Source organism: Sphaeramia orbicularis, chromosome 12 (genome assembly GCF_902148855.1).
Source record: "Sphaeramia orbicularis chromosome 12, fSphaOr1.1, whole genome shotgun sequence".
NCBI classification, from domain to species: Eukaryota; Metazoa; Chordata; class Actinopteri; order Kurtiformes; family Apogonidae; genus Sphaeramia; species Sphaeramia orbicularis.
Window position 1 is genome coordinate 26,268,570 of NC_043968.1, and position 18,965 is coordinate 26,287,534.

The 18,965-nt window shown below is 37.0% G+C and overlaps 2 protein-coding genes across 4 annotated transcripts; both read right to left on the reverse strand.

The window, feature by feature from the left end:
- Positions 1-1,091: 1,091 nt before the first annotated feature.
- LOC115429970 (uncharacterized) lies at positions 1,092-9,715 on the reverse strand. Of its 2 annotated transcripts, XM_030149820.1 has the most exons (7): positions 9,362-9,715; positions 7,256-7,315; positions 5,587-5,835; positions 4,781-5,038; positions 1,740-1,988; positions 1,572-1,648; positions 1,092-1,424 (listed from the first exon to the last, which is right to left on the reverse strand). In XM_030149820.1, the coding sequence occupies exons 1-7, from the start codon at positions 9,438-9,440 to the stop codon at positions 1,416-1,418; spliced, it is 981 nt and encodes a 326-aa protein (XP_030005680.1). In that variant the 5' UTR covers positions 9,441-9,715; the 3' UTR covers positions 1,092-1,415. The 2 variants fall into 2 exon arrangements, with proteins under 2 accessions (XP_030005680.1, XP_030005681.1); XM_030149821.1 differs by lacking the exon at positions 1,740-1,988.
- Positions 9,716-10,212: 497 nt separating this feature from the next.
- On the reverse strand, positions 10,213-16,246 carry LOC115429967 (mitogen-activated protein kinase 12-like). 2 transcript variants are annotated; one of them, XM_030149818.1, is made up of 12 exons: positions 15,864-16,246; positions 14,110-14,239; positions 13,878-13,936; positions 13,681-13,792; positions 13,425-13,454; positions 12,301-12,348; positions 12,096-12,210; positions 11,927-11,998; positions 11,734-11,813; positions 11,558-11,636; positions 10,663-10,836; positions 10,213-10,467 (listed from the first exon to the last, which is right to left on the reverse strand). In XM_030149818.1, exons 1-12 carry the CDS (start codon positions 15,980-15,982, stop codon positions 10,403-10,405), a joined length of 1,083 nt encoding a protein of 360 aa, XP_030005678.1. In that variant the 5' UTR covers positions 15,983-16,246; the 3' UTR covers positions 10,213-10,402. The 2 variants fall into 2 exon arrangements, with proteins under 2 accessions (XP_030005678.1, XP_030005677.1); XM_030149817.1 differs by having other exon boundaries at positions 12,096-12,348.
- Positions 16,247-18,965: the final 2,719 nt, after the last annotated feature.

Here is an 18,965-nt window from a genome sequence, read left to right on the forward strand (position 1 = left end):
ATCAGGAAAATCTATTTTTTAGGAAAGCACAGCCATTCAGCATCTATACCACCAGCAAGATGCCAGCTCCATGTGGTTACATCCAAACCTCGAACAGCCTTTTTCAGACTCCTAACATCTCATTGGCAGTTACTGACTTCCCAGTAAATGTTCTGTCAGAATGACAAAGTCTCTAGAAACACAGCAGTTCACAGCAATGTTGACTGTGCTATTAATTCTAGTCTTCCTATAGAGCTACACAGTCCATATGAAGCTCCAGAAACAAGTACACTCAGCCTTTGAGATGGTCATTGTCTTGGTCATTCTGCTTCTGCACCAGCCGAGTGCTTTAGATTTTTCATACAGCTACCATTTGGCTCGGTCATGCCTTGTTTATAGCAGCTTGTCAAAACAACCCTGAACCTGATGCAGCTAAATGCATTTAGCCATTTTTAAATTCATTATTTACATTTCCCATCAGCCTCAGTAATGCAGTTATAAATTAAATATTTAGTATTGGGCGTAAAATGGAAATACATTTCGGAGTATAAAATGTAAATGGACTATTATGAACCCTTAGTGTGTTTGTAGCTGTCATAAACATGGTGCATAGGTAAACATGTACACGAAAACCTTGTTCACATCATTCCTAGTTATAATTAGGTCGGGGCACTTGAGGATGTGAATGTTGTTGCTTGTCTGTTTGCATTTCCATCTAAAGTTCCCTGTGTAGTTTTGACTCTTGATAACCAGGAAGCACTGCATAACAAGCAAGAAAGTGCATGTTACCAATGTTATCAGAGGGAGTCTCAGTGGGTTTCATTTGTCAACACCCCTTAAACACAGGATGTATTGTTGTAATATTGCCATGCAGCCTGCAGATGGAGCCAAGGCTAAATGAGCCGAAAATAATGTATGTGAGTGTGGAGGCTGTTCTTGATAATTTTGTCCCTTAACTGTCTGTTTTATTACATCTAATCACCTTAGCTTTATGATCCTTATTAGTCTGCCTCAGGTAAAATACAGATTGTAGGTGCTGTATGAAATCCACCAGTGACACATTGTAAGATGTAATTGCAATATAAAACATGCAGAAAAAAATGCAGTGAGTCTTGTGCTGAAAACCATCAGTACGTTTGATTTTATTCAACTGCTGGCCTGAAGAAACATGTAGAATCATGAAATGAATTCCGCATTCAAGCCAAACCAGTGTAGCTGACACCTTGAATATCTTTACAAATGTGGGTCTTTCATGTGGTCACACCTTTACATTCACACTTATGTAGATTTTTGAGTCATATAGAAAAAGCAAATAGGGCTCAGCCCATTGTCAACTTGAGAAGCAAACAGAAGAGAATTACACATCACAGGAGATTGTAGGCACATGAGTCACTCATTTTCCCCAGTTGTACTTCCTTACTTCAACACGGATTCATTCACAGAACCTAAAAACATTTGTGTTTTGACAGGAGGAAAAGAGACAACACATTAAGTTAATTTTGATACCTCAGTCCATGCTTTTGTAAAAGTATATTACACAAAAAAGTAATTATAGTATTTTTTTCATAATCCTCAGTGAAAAGTTAACTCACCTGCATTGTAATGATGAAGGCCAAAAACAGCAGTGCTGTAGTCTCCTCAGGCCGAGTTGAAAGATTCCGGTTTGACCCTGAACACAAGAAACAATGAAAGGACACAGGTTACATTTAGGACAAAATGATGTAAGATCATGCATATTATGCATTTATCGCATCATGTACCTTTTATCTGTACAGTTTTAGATGCTGTGACTGTCTTTCTTGAAGCAGTATTTTGTGCCTCACACTTGACTGTGTACAATTCTGAAGGATGCTCAACTGTCACCTCAACTGTATTTCCCCGCATAGACTGACTGTCCACAGACGATACATAGCGACAAGAAGGCCGGCATTCTGCAGTACAGACATATTTAGTCTTTTCTCCAACTTCTACAACATCGGGGCCCTTTATCTGGATGTCTGATGGACCAGCTGAAAAATATGAGGATTGAGGATAGATTGTTACTGAATTGTAATTACAACAATATCAGTTGGTAGTGGATGGTTGAAAGAAAATTCTTCTATGGCGTAATAGTTAGCAGCACAATGAGAGATGCAGCAAGGAATTCTGGACCTGTGTTTGTAACTAAATGGGCAATCAAGATATAAGCTTGATCAGATGTTCTCAAGGAAATTACGTTTCTGCAATGATGGTTCTTAACCCATAAAGACCCCAACAGCCACTGGTAACCAAACCATCTACTGATCTAAACTGTTTAATACCTGTTGATCCACTAATCCTATCAATCCATGTTAATAATTGGTGTAAAATACAGTTATTCATCTTTTCATGGTCATCAGATATGACCCATTTGGACGTTCAGAGGCTCCCTAGTTACTGTGGAAACACTATCATCTTCTACAACATTGATTCACCAGTAAAACTCATGGAGCTGGATCAGTTACAGTGGATGGAGACACTTGGTTTATGTTCAGTTAACGACATCTTTCCTGAAAAAGTCACTTTTTCTTGAGTTTACTGTTTTTTTATATAATAACCCTCAACTTTACTTTGAGCTTTTATGAACATCTACATGATCATTAAATTAAATGTAGGAAAATACATGATTTATATTGAAAAAAAAAAAAGCGAAATAAGGAGGATAATATTACAATAAATGGTGATAAATCACTGAAGAAAGGTTAAATATAGAGAAGAATTCATTTGGGAACTGCCACAGAAGTAGCACTGGGTCTTTATGGATTAAACATCAGTGAAACGTACACAAAGACAGGACGGAATGCTGTCTGCATTTACTTTCATAATTTAGTCTTAATTAGATTAATGAAACCCCCAGTTGCTGCGAGGTCAGACACAAGCAAACATCAGAGTTACACACATGTATTTTGCAGCATTTTTTTAAATGATACGCAACCATGTAACATAAAGTTAACATGACTAATTTCATATACCTGTGTTCTAACCAAGCTTTGCTGAGCAGTTAATTTCTTACTTAAGAGTTTTTGTTGATCAAATCAACACTGTATTGTGAAAATAACTCTTCTAGTCCTTATCACAGAAACTTCCAGTCATTTCCTTTGTAACATCTCTGTGAACATGGAAAATACCATAGTTACATGATAAATACCAGACCTAGCAACAGTAACTAAGGAAGGGCGAGCCTTAGCTCTTTAAAAGTTCTGTGTGTAATATTTAGTGACATCTAGAAATCAACTTGCAGATCGGAGCCAACTGCATTCCCCTAGCCTTCCTGTTGAAGTCAGTGTTGGTTTTTGCATTCTGGGATTTTTAGTTAAGGAAATATTAACTCTGGTCCACAAACATAATGGGTAACGGTAATAAACCTTAATACTGGATTTTATCCACAATGAAACAGAAAAGATAAGACGAGGAAATCTGTTTTGAGTTAGAGTAGAAACATGGCATTTTAACATGAATGACTGTGAGGGGGACCTGCTCTCTATGTAGATATAAACATTTCATTCTAAGGTAAATAAAGTTCCTCTTATTCTGACATGATATGATTATAGTATATTATTAGCATTAGTCTGTATAAAATCACTATACTTTGCAAAGAGACCAACTTCATCTTTTCAACATCAGATGGAAGTTTACACTGTCTGCCAGCTGGTGTGAGTGGAGCATTTAGAACCTCCAGGATATGTACAAGAGGGAACCTTACAACTATGAAATGATACTCCAATAAATATAGTCTGCTGAAAGATAACAAGTTCACATTTTGTGCATAAAGTGATACAATTGTTTTATAGTTGACATTTTCATATATGAGCAACTACTGGTGTGATTTTTTTAAAATTATAAAATCAGAAAGTTGTATTTGTCACCATAATAGTATTATAGCATCAGAAATAAACACCATGAATTGAAATATCTAATTTGCTTCACTCTGGAGATACATCAGGCCAAAACTGCTGTGTAGTACACACAATTTGTTTTGCAGTTTTCATGAAGTTATAATTTGGCAAATTATAATTACCTCCGCCAAGGAGGTTATGTTTTTCCCAGGGTTGGTTTGTTTGTTTGTCTGTCTGTCTGTCCGTTAGTGTGCAACATAACTCAAAAAGTTATGGACAGATTTTGATGAAATTTTCAGGGTTTGTTGGAAATGGGATAAGAAAGAAATGATTAAATTTTGGTGGTGATCGGGGGTGGGGGGGCCCACGGGAGGGCCCATTTCCAACAAACCCTGAAAATTTAATCAAAATCTGTCCATAACTTTTTGAGTTATGTTGCACACTAACGGACAGACAAACTGACAGACAGACGAACAAACAAACAAACCCAGGCAAAAACATAACCTCCTTGGCGTGGGGGGGCCCACAGGGGGGGCCACTGATCAGCCTTGGCGGAGGTCTGCGCTCTCCGAGTGCTTCTAGTTTATACATTTAAGTGGCATCTTATATCTTAAAACAACTCCTTCAGAAGTAATGACTTATTATGTATGACTTTATGTCTTTTTCTGAACCACTCATTTTTACAATCACATCAGCCCACAAAACAAAGAAAAAAGGCTGGAATTTAGTACAATGTTTACTGTGACGAATATATTATTTTCTGTTAGTATGAAGCAAATGGAAATGGTTAGTCGGTAACATTTTCTGAAATCTGTTGATTTGATATGGATTACCCTACATATTACCCTATATATATTTTACATTTCATTTCTACAGTTAGAATCCTCTAAATACTTCCTAATCTTAAAAACAAGAGTATTAAATCAATTGAGTAAGTCCCAACTTACATGTCACAACTATGTTGTGAGTTGCGGCAACAAACAGTCCAGACACAGTATTAGTGGCCTTGCAGATGAGAGTCTTGGAAACATCCATCTCCTTTGGTGTGACAGAAATAACATTTCCTTGACCACTAACCCATGGGCCTTTGTCTATTTTCCAGGTGTAAGAGCAGGACGGCCGACAGTAGGCGTGGCAGCTGAAGGTGTAGCTCACTGATGGATTGATCAGTTCAGAGCCTGTGATGGAAACATTGACAGGTCCAACTGGTGATAGAAAAGACAAATATAGGTTTCATTAATGAAGAAATGCACTCCTCAGTAACACTGGTCTACAAGGAAAATCCTTCCAGAATAAAAGTATAAAATTTTACCACATGAGAGTCACTGATAAAGAAAAATCAAGTAAAAAATGCTGGTTGGCTGAACTTTCCAAGATACAGCCTTGGGTCAAAATGTGAAATTCAAGAATTAACGAGAGAATGGGTTCGACTCAAAAGGAATATTTGTCTCAGAGCTACAAGATCTACTTCAAAACGTTGTCTGCACATTAGAATACATTCACTTTACAGGTTCTATTTAGTGGAAGATTTATAAAACTATTATATAAATGTACATAAACCAATATATATATGTGTAATAACACTTAATCATATACCTTGAAAACATCAGCAAACCGGCGCTTTTGTCATTTATTTTCCAATTAATCTTATTAAAATACGTAACATTTAGCACATTTAATCTCTGAAGCAAATCATTTCTAAAAAAAATTGTAGGCCAGTGTAATTAACTCCATGTACGTAACAGTCACATACCTAACACCTGCATCTTCTTTACTGTTGTGGCAGTCACTCCAGTAGTGTCATTAGTGACTGTACATGTCACTGTTAAAGTCTCCACCCAGACGTTGAGAGTGAAAGCTAGTACATTCCCCTGACCCTGTGCAGCTTGGCCATCCACGGACATGGAGTAGGTACATGAACTGCAGCTGGAAACACACTCGGCACTGCTTGGCACACCCACTGTCACATAGTTCGGACCACTGATGACCACTTCTATTCCCTCTGAAAATACAACACTTACAGTTACTATTATTATTTCGAAACATTAGTCATTCAAGGTGTTTTAGTATTGTAATGTTTATAATAATAACCTCTTTCGGTTCAAAAATCAATGAAACTGAAAGGAGATGAGACTTATCGCTTAAAACATTTAGTGTGAATGTATCCCCCTAAATTTTAAATTATTTATCTTAAGTTTAAGTTGCGTATTAAAAGCTGTATGATAATCCTAACCCTTTCACTGGGTTGGATGTATTAGACAGCAAGTGAACATTTATTCCTCAAAGCTGATGTGATGGAAGCAGAAAAATGAGCCACAAACAGGTGTTGGACAAATAAATCTGACCCATGGTGGTCCAGATACCACAGCACACCTTCAGAGTTCTGGTGGAGTCTAGGCCTTGGGTCAGAACTGGTTTAGTGGAGAAAGGTGGACCTACTCAATATTAGACAGGTGGTAATAGTGTTCTGCTCACATAGATGCTGGATTGGCGGAGATCTGGTTGTTGTTCTTTAGATCATTGTGGTAGGTACTAACCACATGATCTGCAGATGGTCTGACCCAGTGATTTGACCATCACACTTTTTCCCTGGTTCCCTGTTTGACCCATAAAGACCCAAACAGCCACTGGAGACCAAAATCATCTACTGATCTAAAATGTTTAACAGCTTCTGAACCACTACACCTATAAATACGCTGAAATAATTGGTGTAAAATGCAGTTTGTCATCTTTTCATGGTCATCAGATATGACCCATTTGGACGTTCAGAGGCTCCGTTGTGAACATGGAAACACCGTCATCTTCTACAACATTGATTCACCAGTAAAACCCATAGAGTTGGATCAGTGACAGTGGATGGACACACTTGTTTTATGTTCAGTTAATGATAAAGTTTACTGAAAAAGTAATTTTTTCTTCATTTTTTTCTGTTTCTGACATAATAACCCTCAACTTTACTCTGAGCTTTTATGAACATCTATGTGATCAGTAAATTAAATTAAGAAAATACCATATTTTCACTGAAAAAAATGCAAAATAAAGAGGATAATATTATAATAAATGGTGATAAATCACTTAAGAAAAGTTAAGTATGAAGAAAAAATATTTTGGAACTGCCATAAAAGTAGCACTGGGTCTGTATGGGTTAAAGTTGCTCAAATCCCTGTTTTTGCCCATTTTGCTGTTCTAACACATCAACTTTGAGGTTTAAATGTTCACTTTCTGCCTAATATATCCCACCCACTGACAGGTCCCACTGTAACGAGAAAACACAAATTAATACCACTTCGGCTGTGAGTGATCAGAGTGTTCCGGCGGATCTGTGTATGATCTCAAAGCTTGCCTACCATATATAAAAGTCACTCTGGGTCTATTTCATTAGAGGGGATCATACAGAGTTTGTTTTGAAGTCAATTGCTTACCGTTGTCATCATCATCTGGCTCAGGGTTTGTCTGATCTGAGGACAGCACCGGGTGAAGACCTACACAGTAAAACATATTTCACTGTTATCCAATACGCATATAATCTAGTTTCCAACTTGTCTTTTACTGTTTTTTTTTCAATCTGTACAGTAAAACAATCTGTTCTCTTGGTTTTATTTGAGTGATAAACGCTCCATAAGTGGACCCTGACTTGCTCTACCAAACAGTTGGTAAAGAATTAGTTTTAATGTTTTGAAAAATAGGTCCCACATATTTACTACTTTACTATGATTTTATGTGAATATGATCACTCATGTCTGTAATCTGTGGTCACTGGGTGATTGTAAACCCTGTCCAGACTGAGGTGGGTGTAGTTCCTCAGGCAGATACACTGACTTCTGCAGGTCTTTTTAACACCACTATACATTTATAAAGATAGACTAATGGTTTTTCCAGTTTTGCCACTCATGCTTAATACAAAAGATGATTTATTTGTTTATTCATTTTTATTTATTTCGAACATACAAAGAGGCAAAATAACACAAAAACAAAATAACATTTAAATGAACAGAATCTGTCTTTAAGTACAAACAAGTCTAATTTGCATGGTCGAAAAGGATTAGGAAGAAGTATAAACTTATTTAATCCTACCCCCTCAAATACTTTTACATCATTATCGGTAACTTAATTCATGAATCAAAAAATAAGTTTTTCTTAATTTAGCATTCAACCTGCATCTACTGCATAATAGTAATTGAATTATGCACAATAATGTTATCATGGCAGTACATTCATATAGACATCAACAGTTTAACTATGGTCTTCAGTAGTTACAGTATATTTGTCAATACAACATTATCCATAAACAAAATGATGACTTACTGTAACTTTATGCTGTATTTAAAAAAATATAAAGCATAAGCAAATTCTATCATTCCCTAAAATCTTCAGTGACTAATTTCAAGTGAAAGTAGAGATACAGTCAGAGGATAGAATGCTATCATCAACAACAGTACTTTATATTTTTTATCAAAACTAAAGATCTGCAGAAAAATAATCCCAAGAGCTGTTGAAATTATGCATTTTTCAAGGGTCATAGTATCTTTATTAATTTCAATAGGCAATTTGATGAAAAGCCAGCAGTAAATAAATAAATATATAAACAAACAACAGCAAATGCCGACACAATTCCAAATTACTCTGTGTTTTATTTAGTTTTTTGGGTTTTTTTTTTCATCAGGTTTTTAATTTCACTAGCTTTAGTAAAATACATTTAGTTTTTCACTTTATTTTAAGGAATGGACTGCTTTTAGTTTAGATTTGTTCAGTTTTCGTCTCAGCAAAACACAAAGGCCCTGATGTATCACAATGTGAAGAATGTAGAATGAAAGATTCATGACACCCAATATGTTTTACAAAACCAGTACCATATTATCTGCAGCCATTTTATACTTGTTCACTGTGATATTAAGTGATTCATGGTGAAAACGAGGGGGGTCATGTGATTTCTTGAACTTCCTGGATAAAACTGAGACAAAGTGGATTTTACCAGTAACTAATTTATTTCTAGTACATGTTGCCTTGTTCATCTTAGTTTTTATTTTGTTTTACTTTTTGTAAACTTTAACTTTATTTCAGCATTAGTTTCTGTATTATGCAATGACCCTGTTAATGACTTTATAGTTAGTACTGTATTAGTTCATCTGGAACTTGTGTCCTTTCTCTTTGCTGCCTTTCTATTTTTATAATAGCTCTTTCACCTATAAAGGTCATTCCAACTTCATACCGGCAGACATTTGTCCCATCTTTTTTTTCCTGAACCAAATAATAATAATTAAAAGACAATAAAAAAGCAGTAAACTAAAGCTATGATAGGTATGAGTCCCAGATTTCTGGAGCTGAGATTGTTAAGTGATGAATCATGAAGAAAGCGCAGATATTAAAATAAAACTGTACAACAATTTAAAAAGGTCAGCAATTGAATTAGTCATATCTATAATGCATACCACCTAAGAGGCTTTATGACACTGTAAGATCTAGTTTATAAAGTTAAATGTAATAATTTTTGCCAAAAGAAAAAGAAAAAAAAAAGAAAGTCACGTTACCTGCCAGGCATAGCAGCAACAATAGTCGTCTTCTATTTAGGTGTCCTCCTTTTTGTTTGGATTTGTAATTATTATCCATTGTGCAGGAAAAAATCTAAAGTTTACGGCTACGAGGAAATAAAAGACCGCTGCTACAAAGTCCGTAAGTCAACACCAGTGGGCAAACAGCTCCTATCGCAGGGAGCTCAGAGGAAACATGTTTATCTTCTTAGTCACCATGTTAAAAAAAGCTGTAGCATTTTACTGATGGCATGGTATAAGCGCCACTACCTACACTGTCAGGAGAAGCACACTGACTGTGGTTATAAAAATTAGCTCCAGAAAGTGACTTTTTTTATGGTTTTCTTCAGTCGTATGATGAGTTTAGATGTCCAGTATGTCCATGTGAATCTTCAGTTTCACAGATGACCTGATGGTGAATAACAGCTAGAGGCCTATTGCTCCCGTTTTTGGGCAACTGGCTCAGAACCAGTTGGAGAGAGTTTTGTTGATTGAAGAATTTTGTTATGGTTTGGAGCCTGGCCCACAAAGACAAGAGTTTGATTACCGTAAAAGGGAATACCTTCCATCCAAATAGTGATTTTATTACATTAAACCAGCTTCGCCCTAAAAAAAACACTGGTTCATATAATGCTTATGGTAACATCATTCACTGACCTCCCAGAATGCACCTTGGTACTGTATAACAAGCGACCTCGCCCTTAGTTGCAGAAATGTATCTGCTATCAGAATTAATTATCAAAATGCAAACAGACCAAAAAAGTTCCCCTTAATAAAGGAACTTGGTTTTAGAGGAAGCTTTATGAGTGTGGATTTACAGACCTCAAACAGACCTCTTCAAAATATAACAGGTCACATTTATTCAACAAAACAGAAATTAAAACAGAAAAGTTTATTTTACAACACAAAGTGACATAAACATAATTTCAGATGCATGAGTGAAGTTGTGTGCAACAGTGTGTGCAAATATGTGTGTATGTACATAGTGTGCTGAGGCTTACAGAACATATGTGAATGTGCACAGTGTGTGTATGTTTGCTGTTAAAGTGAAGTCTCTTTGCCATCTTTGGGGGGTCTGAAGGTCAGGATCTCTGTGAACGTGTGACCTACAAAAATAAAAGAGACATTATACATTGGGTACATTGGTGCTTGGTATATTACTGTATGTTCACATAATCATCAGCTGATCTGAGGTCTTTATTGACCTCCTCTGGCAATCTGTAGGAACTGTAGCATAGATACAAAAATTATGACATGTCTGACAACCTCACACTTCACCTCTCCTTCTGTACATTTCTTACGTTTCCACTGCTCCACTGGCAGGTCTGTATTGTCCATAGTCTGATCATATGGCAGCGCCTCCATCTCCTCCTCTGTGTCTCGAAATTCACTGAAGTAAGGCAGGTCCAGAGCCTCTGAGGCGCTCACTCTCATCTCCGGGTCCAAAAGTAGCATCTTTTCCAAGACACACACTGCTATAGTGCATAAAGACAAGTCATGTCAGTTAAAGGATATTCAGCTTTTTTAAATGTAATTATGCATTTTAAAACATTTCCCTGTGGTCTACATAAACTGTAAATGCCATGCTTAGGTCTGAATTCTTCATTAATTCAACTCCACAGATCCATCTTCAACCCTATTTCTGAGTAATGACACCAGAAAGGGGGTTTTGAGCGCTGGCCCTTTAAATGCAGATGAGCAACTTCACATCCCACCCCCTCCAGGTTGTTGGCTGAGCTGATCTGTCTCGTTCAGACACTTGTGTTCCTTAATACAACCAACAACTGGGCATTTTAGGTCATCGGCTCGAAGTTTGGACATATTTTCAGTATGGACTACAACTGCTGCTGCTGCTGACAAACAATTATGTCGTACTCAGAGAAATGTTCGTCAAACATCTTGAACTTATATGTGCAAATGTCATGACGTAACTACTTATACAACGTAACAAATTAAGTAGAAATTGAAATGGATTGTTGAAATCCATTCGATTTTTGACCGGAATGAATATAAAGATAGCTTTGCAGCATGTGGAGGGTTCAAATTCAAATTTTTTTGAACTATTAGGGTCCAAATATTCAAATAAATGAACCAAAAACTAATAAAAGTGGGTTTAGCTATATATGACTCCTTTAAGTCAGGGACTAGTACAATAAACCAATAGCAAAACTGCAATAAAAGTTACACCAAACATACCATTTGAGTCAGCTTTGTTAAAAATGGAGCGTAAATCTTTCTTTGGCACTTTTGGTATACTTCTGAGGTAGTTTTTGGCCTGTGAGGAACACAGAAAACAACGTCATTTGGTGTTTTTACAAAGTGCTTTGAATATACAAAGCAATACATTCTTCTTTAACATGTCAGTGACTTACATCTTGGCTCTGCAGCTTCACAACAAAGTCAGCACTTGGAGTTCCTGTAATCTTCATTATTTCTCTGAGCTGGTCCAGGTCTTGCAGAGGCTCAGGGTTAAGGGTCATAGTTAATGGCTGTTAGCATGGATTTTCTGAATGCTGACACATTACAATGCAAAACCAACCAATCACTGTGGACTATTAAGGATACGATCGTTTCCTTTAAACAGCGGTTTTCCCAACAGCATTTCTGCCATGATACACCCTGCTGACCAGATATCCACTGCAAAAAAAAGAGCAAACACAGCCTTCTTCAGTAACTGTGGGTCATATGAGAAGAGTCTAATTTCCTCTAAACATAAGGGTGATGTGTTACGAACCTGTTTGTGTGTAGTGCATCCAGTTGAGGATAACTTCAGGTGCTCGGTACCAGCGCGTCACAACATAGCCGGTCATTTCTGCATCAGCCTGCCTGGCCAGGCCAAAGTCCAGAATCTGAATCAGAAATGAAAATAATAAACAATGAAAAAGTATAATACGTGTGAAAAGTTTGACTCTAGATGGTTGTAGGTACAGTTGGAGTACCTTTAACTCACAGTCTGGGTTAATGGCTAAATTTCCAGGTTTAAGGTCCTGTAAGACAGAGAAACGAAATCAGGAAATGAGGTTTGGTTATGAGACATTTTCTAAACATATAAGTGCTCACTGGCAGATCTAGAAAATTTGTCACAGTTGTCGATGGGGTGGCAGGAGAGAACAGTACATAGGACTTTACATATACATGGAAATGGAGTTGCTAAAGGTACATAAAAATATGTTAAACTATTTTTACATCATGCCTTGTGTCAACACACTATGCAAGTGTTTGTAATAAACAACAGGAACAAGACCTCTGCTCAAAACAAATGTGTGCAGCTCTGTAGTAAAAGAATTAAGGGCATAATGAAAATATCCCTTTACAAGTTCTGTTCTGTAAATATTATAGTAACTACCAATAAGGTGTAGTTTATTATTTTATTATTTTTATTATTATTGTTTTACTTTTTCTTATTTTTATCTTTACGCTACATGAACATTTTCTTTGACCTGCTCTTTAATCAGTGAATTTCCCCCACTGTCGAATCAATAAAGTTTAAAATTATCTCTTAGTGGAGAAGCACTTTGAATAGCTCTTGGTCAAGTTTGTTTTAATACTTTGAGACGATTGTGGACATAGTACTGGTTTGTTTTTACAAGTACAGTTTTAAGAACACATGAGTAATGGGGGCTGTTGTGGGGCAGGGCTCTAGTCGCCCCCTTTAGAGCCACCCCTGGTCAAGCTATTCCTGATTTGGCCTCTTCAGACACATAAAAGTGACCCTGGTTTGTCTGAAAGGCATTGGCATCCGCAGAGCTGCAAACAATGAGGCGCAGTAAATCCAGACACTGAATGAACAAGGCACATTCAGCGTTTCAGAATATCTGTTTTTTAAAACATTTACTAACCCTGTCATAGTCGGGGTGGCTGTTAAAGGAGAGGTTGTAGAATTGTGAAATATTTCAATAATAAGATTTGCTAGACAGCGTATCATTGTGTGTTGAGATGACAAAGACATGAATTTCACACACATAGCAAAGCTGCTGTGGGAATGGGAATGAAAAGAACTGTGTCTGAAAGAGGATAACCCCATCCCCCATATTCATAGTCTGAAGAGTCAAAGTTCACACACCCTGTGAATGATCCCTGCAGAGTGGATGTACTGAGGAGAGAGGAGACACATGCATTAGTGCCTTTAGAAAATAAAAACACAATTCAGTAAAACATTAAAATCAGTGTCAGGGTGCATCATGACAGAAACGACTTTTTTCTTTTCGTTAATTTACTTAATTGGAACAGCAAACAAAAGATAACAACTCAACTAGAGGCACATTTAATAAATATTAGCATCATTTAATAATATGAATAAACAACATGTGAATGAAAACCTTGAGTCCTTTCAGCATTTGATAGACAAGGAACTGTACTCTGTCCTCAGATAATCTCTGTATCTTCATCAGTTTGCCGAGGTCAGTGCCCATGAAAGGCATCACCAGGTAACTGGAGGCAAAGAGGGACTTCAATCAGCTCAAAACAACAACAGCTGACTTTAGACTCAGCTTCTTAGAACTTACTCAGAACTTACAAGTCACGAAACCGGTCCAATGCAATTTCAGCTGTGAAGACATCCAGCAGTCCGATCACCTGTGGAGACGAAACATGACAAATAAAGACATTAGGCTGAGGTAAAGTAAACACCATGAGCAACGGAAGCACTTAGTATTTGGTTGACTTTCTTTCAGCAGCATCTGCTTCCATCTACTTAATATCTCCCAGATTGTCAGCACTTAAAACTATAAATATTTTCAATAACTTACATTTTCATGCTTCATGTGTTTGAGGAGCCGTAGCTCTCTGTAGGCCCGTTTGGCAAAGAGTTTCGACTGGAAAGGTCGGTGAAGCTTCTTGATGGCTACCTGTGCTCCTGAGCGGCGGTCCCACGCTGAACTAAAACAGAGACAATGATGTTCGACTTATGGAAGTAAGGTTCAAGACTAAGAAATACACAGCAAACTGTTATATTTTTGCACCCTAGAAAGTAAATCGGCTAAAATTTACTTAGGGGGTCAAATGAGTGGCCATTTTTGTCCAAAAAAAAGGTTGTAAGAAATGCACAAAACTGTGTTGAAATAATGCTAATACATGTGCACAGACTACTGATATTATTTGACAGTGGAAGCTGTATTTTCAGAAATATTGGATTTTGAATAGCACGTGTATGTGAAAACTTTTGCTGGTGGACGGACGTGACATTACCCATGATGATCTGGTCAGTACCAGTACTTTATTAGTAATAAACTTATATCCTTACTAATGCTAATTATCCTCTTATTCATAAATGCTAGTATTGTGGATCTAAAACAATAACAGCTGACACAAAAACACAAAATGTGGCAGTGGACGGATGTGACATGGTTGTTACGAATCCCATCATACTGATGCTCGGCAGCTATATCACTGTTTCCAGAAATGATCCCTGTGCAAAAACTAGTATCATAATTATTTATTGTATAGTTTATCATCATACTAAAGAGTAAATAACAATATAGAATTGTTATTTCTCTATAAAAATGCTTATTATTAGAAAACTGTTGATTTAAAAAGCGACGTGTGACATTCTTAATGTATGTATTGGCGTAACATAAACAGGATGGATCAGCACCATACTCCATATTGCAACCTGTAAAAATAAAACATGTGATATGTAGTATATAATCTTGTAAGAAAAATTGGGGAATCTAAAAGAATAGAATATTTGTTTTTCAGGTAAATTCAGTTAAAATATAACTTGGCCATTTGTGACATGAAAATATAGCATTAATTGTGATGAAACTGGACATTTTTGACCTGAAAACATAGTTCATATGACCATCAACATGTTGCAACAGAACTGAAATCCTGTAAATTTGCATAACTTGCATTTACCAACACAAAGTTCCTTTGGGGATTCACTTAAATTGATTTCTTATGCACAAAGACATAAATAAGACCTCTAAGCAAATTTTAGCCGAAATATGGTCAAAATTATGGCGAATTTCAACATGTTGAAGCATAGAAAATGGTTGTGTAATAAATAAAACTGTTACACCTCTGTTTTTTCTGCAGCTGATAGAGTGCCTGCAGAAAAAACTTTTTTGTTTAAAAGACACAGTAGTGGTGCATTCACTGCCCGTATGCAGGGGTCTGTGACTTTTCCTAACAATGAGGCTGGGGGTTTTCTTTGTTGACCCTCATCCATACAATACAATGCAAAGGGAGGCCCTGCAGAGCCAGCTGTGCAGAAAGGATGCCCTTTCTCAGCTGGAAAAAAAGTTGAGCAAAATGAGTAATTGGTGGATACAAAAACTATACTAAGAGCTGCTCATACACTGGGGCTTCCTCTTTGCATAAATATAAAAATGGGCATGCGAGTTAATTAATGTCACTTCTATTTGGATCATCATTATATTAGATGTGATACATTTTAATTTAAGGGGAAAAATACAATAAAATTTAACTAAAACCACACTAGTTTATCTCTGTATCAATAGGCTACTTGTTTATGATCCACATGTAAAGTCTTCAGACTCACCACACTGTGCCATAGGCTCCAGTCCCGACCTGCTTCAGGTCCCGGTACCTCTCCGGAACCTCCCACACGGTTCTGTTCACCTCCTGCCGGTAGAAGCCCGTCCTGGACCGCACGGCCATCCCTTACCGACTACACAGGCCTGAGGTCGGGATGTGGGTCCGCTTCAGTCTCGGGTCCGATTCTCCTCCAGGTCCTTTCATGAGAAGTCGGTCTGTTCTGGGGTTAAATTCCTTCAGACGCTCCAGAAAACACTTGTGCGTCTGTGGGGTCCGCACCGACACCCCCATCACAAACACACACACATTGTTTACCCTGTGCTCCTGGTTGTCCTGGGCAGTCTATGGGAGTGTCCACTTTGTGAGGGAAAAAACTCACTAAACATCTGCCACTCACGAGTGAGTCAGACTGACAATGTTTGTGTGTCTGTTCCGTAGTGTTCCTGCAGAGGGCGCTGTGAACCCCCCCCCCCCCACACACACACACACACACACACACTCATTACCATTAACCTTTTCATGCATAGTGGTCACTACAGTGGACAGCTGATCAAAGGTGTTTTCTTCATATTTATGGATTTGTTGTTTTGTGCATCATCCCATACCCTGTAATTCATACCATTACTGTAACTTTGCTATTGTAGATACACCTGATCTGCAGTAATATGTTTGAGTGTACAAAAATTGCTAATTGTTACTAGCCTGTAATAAACAGTTTTGTTTTTGGGGGTTTTTTTAACAACAAGTTTTGGGTTTTTTTTGCATAATATCTCCATGCAGGTATGTTAAAATGTGAGAAAACATCAGATTAGCAGCATTAAAAATGTTTTTATTTCATAGTTTTCACGTAGTATATCAGTAAATACATGTTTCTTTGCTTCTAAAATTCAATGCATGGTGTCCAGCTGAGTGAACATTTTTGTAACTCCATGATTACAGTAAATAGATTCATAAAAAAATCCATTGCATCAGTTTTTTGTTTGTTTGTTCGGGGGTTTTTTTGTTTGTTTGTTTTTTCATGCCTAAAGAGGAATAAAAACACTCTGGAAAAAAAATCTTGATCAAGGTTCTCATAATTCATGCATGAAAGGGTTAAAATAGACTGGACAGTGGTCTCATATCACCTATAAGCTTAATTTAATCAATTTCATCTACTAATATTTTAATAAGTGAATGGATTGTAAAATGGAAAAGAAAATTGGGCTTCCACGTAGTTCATAAAGTTAATCTGAATCTAATTTATGTATGTATATTTATAAATATTATTATTACAGAACATAAATATTCTTTCTTTTATTTTATTTTATTTTATTTGTTTTGAGCAGAGGAAAAAAAAACCTTTGTGTGTACAAGGAATTAATAGCAGAGCAAATAAATTAATAAATGAAGGTGAACAAGACAATATAGCAATTACCATGTACACTTGTAATAACAAAATAACAAAATAAATTCAATATGTACTGCTCGAAAAGGAGTGTGAAGAAGAAACCTTATTAAATCCCACCCCCACCTTTTATTTATAAAACATAACACATTACTTTTGCTTCCTTAATGATAAGACTACATCTTTTTAGAGTCCTAATAATGTAAATATCAGATAGTAAACAGATTAGGAAAACTGATGTATATTACACATAGTAACTATCTAAATCAGGGCTGTCCAATCCTGGTCCTTGAGGGCCGGTATCCTGCATGTTTTAGATATTTCCCTCTTCCAGCACACCTTACGGTCGTTATCAAGCATCTGCAGAGCTTGATGATAGGCTTATCATCTGAATCAGGTGTGTTCGAAGAGGGATATGTCTAAAACATGCAGGATACCAGCCCTCGAGGACAAGGATTGGACACCCCTGATCTAAATGATAGTCTGCATAACTTAGAACACGATATATTTCAACAATAATTACATACCAACAATGGTAATGGAAGTGGAACATACCAACATGGTAAACAACAACAAATACCAACAAAGGTAAGAAAGACCCAAGGATGGAATGGCCCAGTGACGTCGGTAGGCCTGTTGGCTAGTGGCATGGAGGGACAGAGCCGAACTGAGGCAACTTGTCCAGGTGCAAACCAAAGTTTCTTTTATTTTTTTCTTCACCCAACATGCAGGGAAAAGATATTTACAAAAAAAAAAAAAGACACTGGTAAAAAGTTGAAATATGCTATCAGTGTACATCAACCTCCACGTCCAGTCCAGGAAGCATTCCCCACAATGAAAAAGAGCAGCTTTTTATAGGCTGCCCTATCCCCCAGCCTATCCTATCCTGGCAATACAGGTAGGTTTCTTGTCCCCCAATTAATTATTTAAGGATTAAAAATTCCCCAACAGTTCCCCCATTTACAGCACTAAGAACATATAAAAATATATACTTTATTAAATCAACCATGAACCATTTTAAAATATATTTAAGATAATTTTAAGAAATCCTTCAATTAAAACACCCCTGTCAATCCAGAACCAATGGTCCCTCCCAGAACCTTCTTAACTACAGGACTCCTCTGGTCGGAACACCTGGGACTAGACACAAGAAACACTGGTAAGTCAATTTACACAATTACCCCATCCATCTACAAATTTACCAACTCTTTTCCCTCCACTTCCAGAACCTATCACCGCCAAGAGCGACACCACAAACAATAAACACTTTAAAACATAATGTGTGTCTTTTTATCCTGTAATGGATTTCCTACATTACGCTCAGCAATTAACAATAAGCCCCGCCCTCCCTGTACTCTGACCAGACCATGTGTTTGTAAAATGCTTTAAAACTGTGGATATATTGGCATTGCTTGTGATGCAGATCCAGACTGCTCCACAATTTCACTCCACATGCAGACAGACTAAAGCTGTTCCTGGTAGTTCCAACCTTAGGAAGTATAAAAGTTCCAAAGCCTCTTGTGCCATAAGTACTCTCTCTAAGTGCAAAAAAACCTTTGTATGTTATTTGGTAGTGATTTGTTAAATGCTTTACTAAGATTAACAAGCTATAATATTTCACAAGGTCATGAATCGTAAATAAGTTTGGTTGAATAAAGAGACTATTACTATGTGCTAGAAATTCAGCCTTGTGTCTGATCCTCACTGCTGGTTTCTGCAGTT

Coding starts and splice junctions, on each gene's coding strand:
- LOC115429967 (XM_030149817.1), bottom strand. CDS start 15,982: ATGGCCGTGCGGTCCAGGACGGGCTTCTACCGGCAGGAGGTGAACAGA. Junction 14,240..15,863: donor GGAGCCTATGGCACAGTGTG/GTGAGTCTGAAG, acceptor TCTCTGTTTTAG/TTCAGCGTGGGACCGCCGCT. Junction 12,349..13,424: donor CTGCAGGGATCATTCACAGG/GTGTGTGAACTT, acceptor TCTGTCTTACAG/GACCTTAAACCTGGAAATTT.
- LOC115429970 (XM_030149820.1), bottom strand. CDS start 9,440: ATGGATAATAATTACAAATCCAAACAAAAAGGAGGACACCTAAATAGA. Junction 5,039..5,586: donor AAAGAAGATGCAGGTGTTAG/GTATGTGACTGT, acceptor TTCTATCACCAG/TTGGACCTGTCAATGTTTCC. Junction 1,989..4,780: donor TCACAACATAGTTGTGACAT/GTAAGTTGGGAC, acceptor CATATTTTTCAG/CTGGTCCATCAGACATCCAG.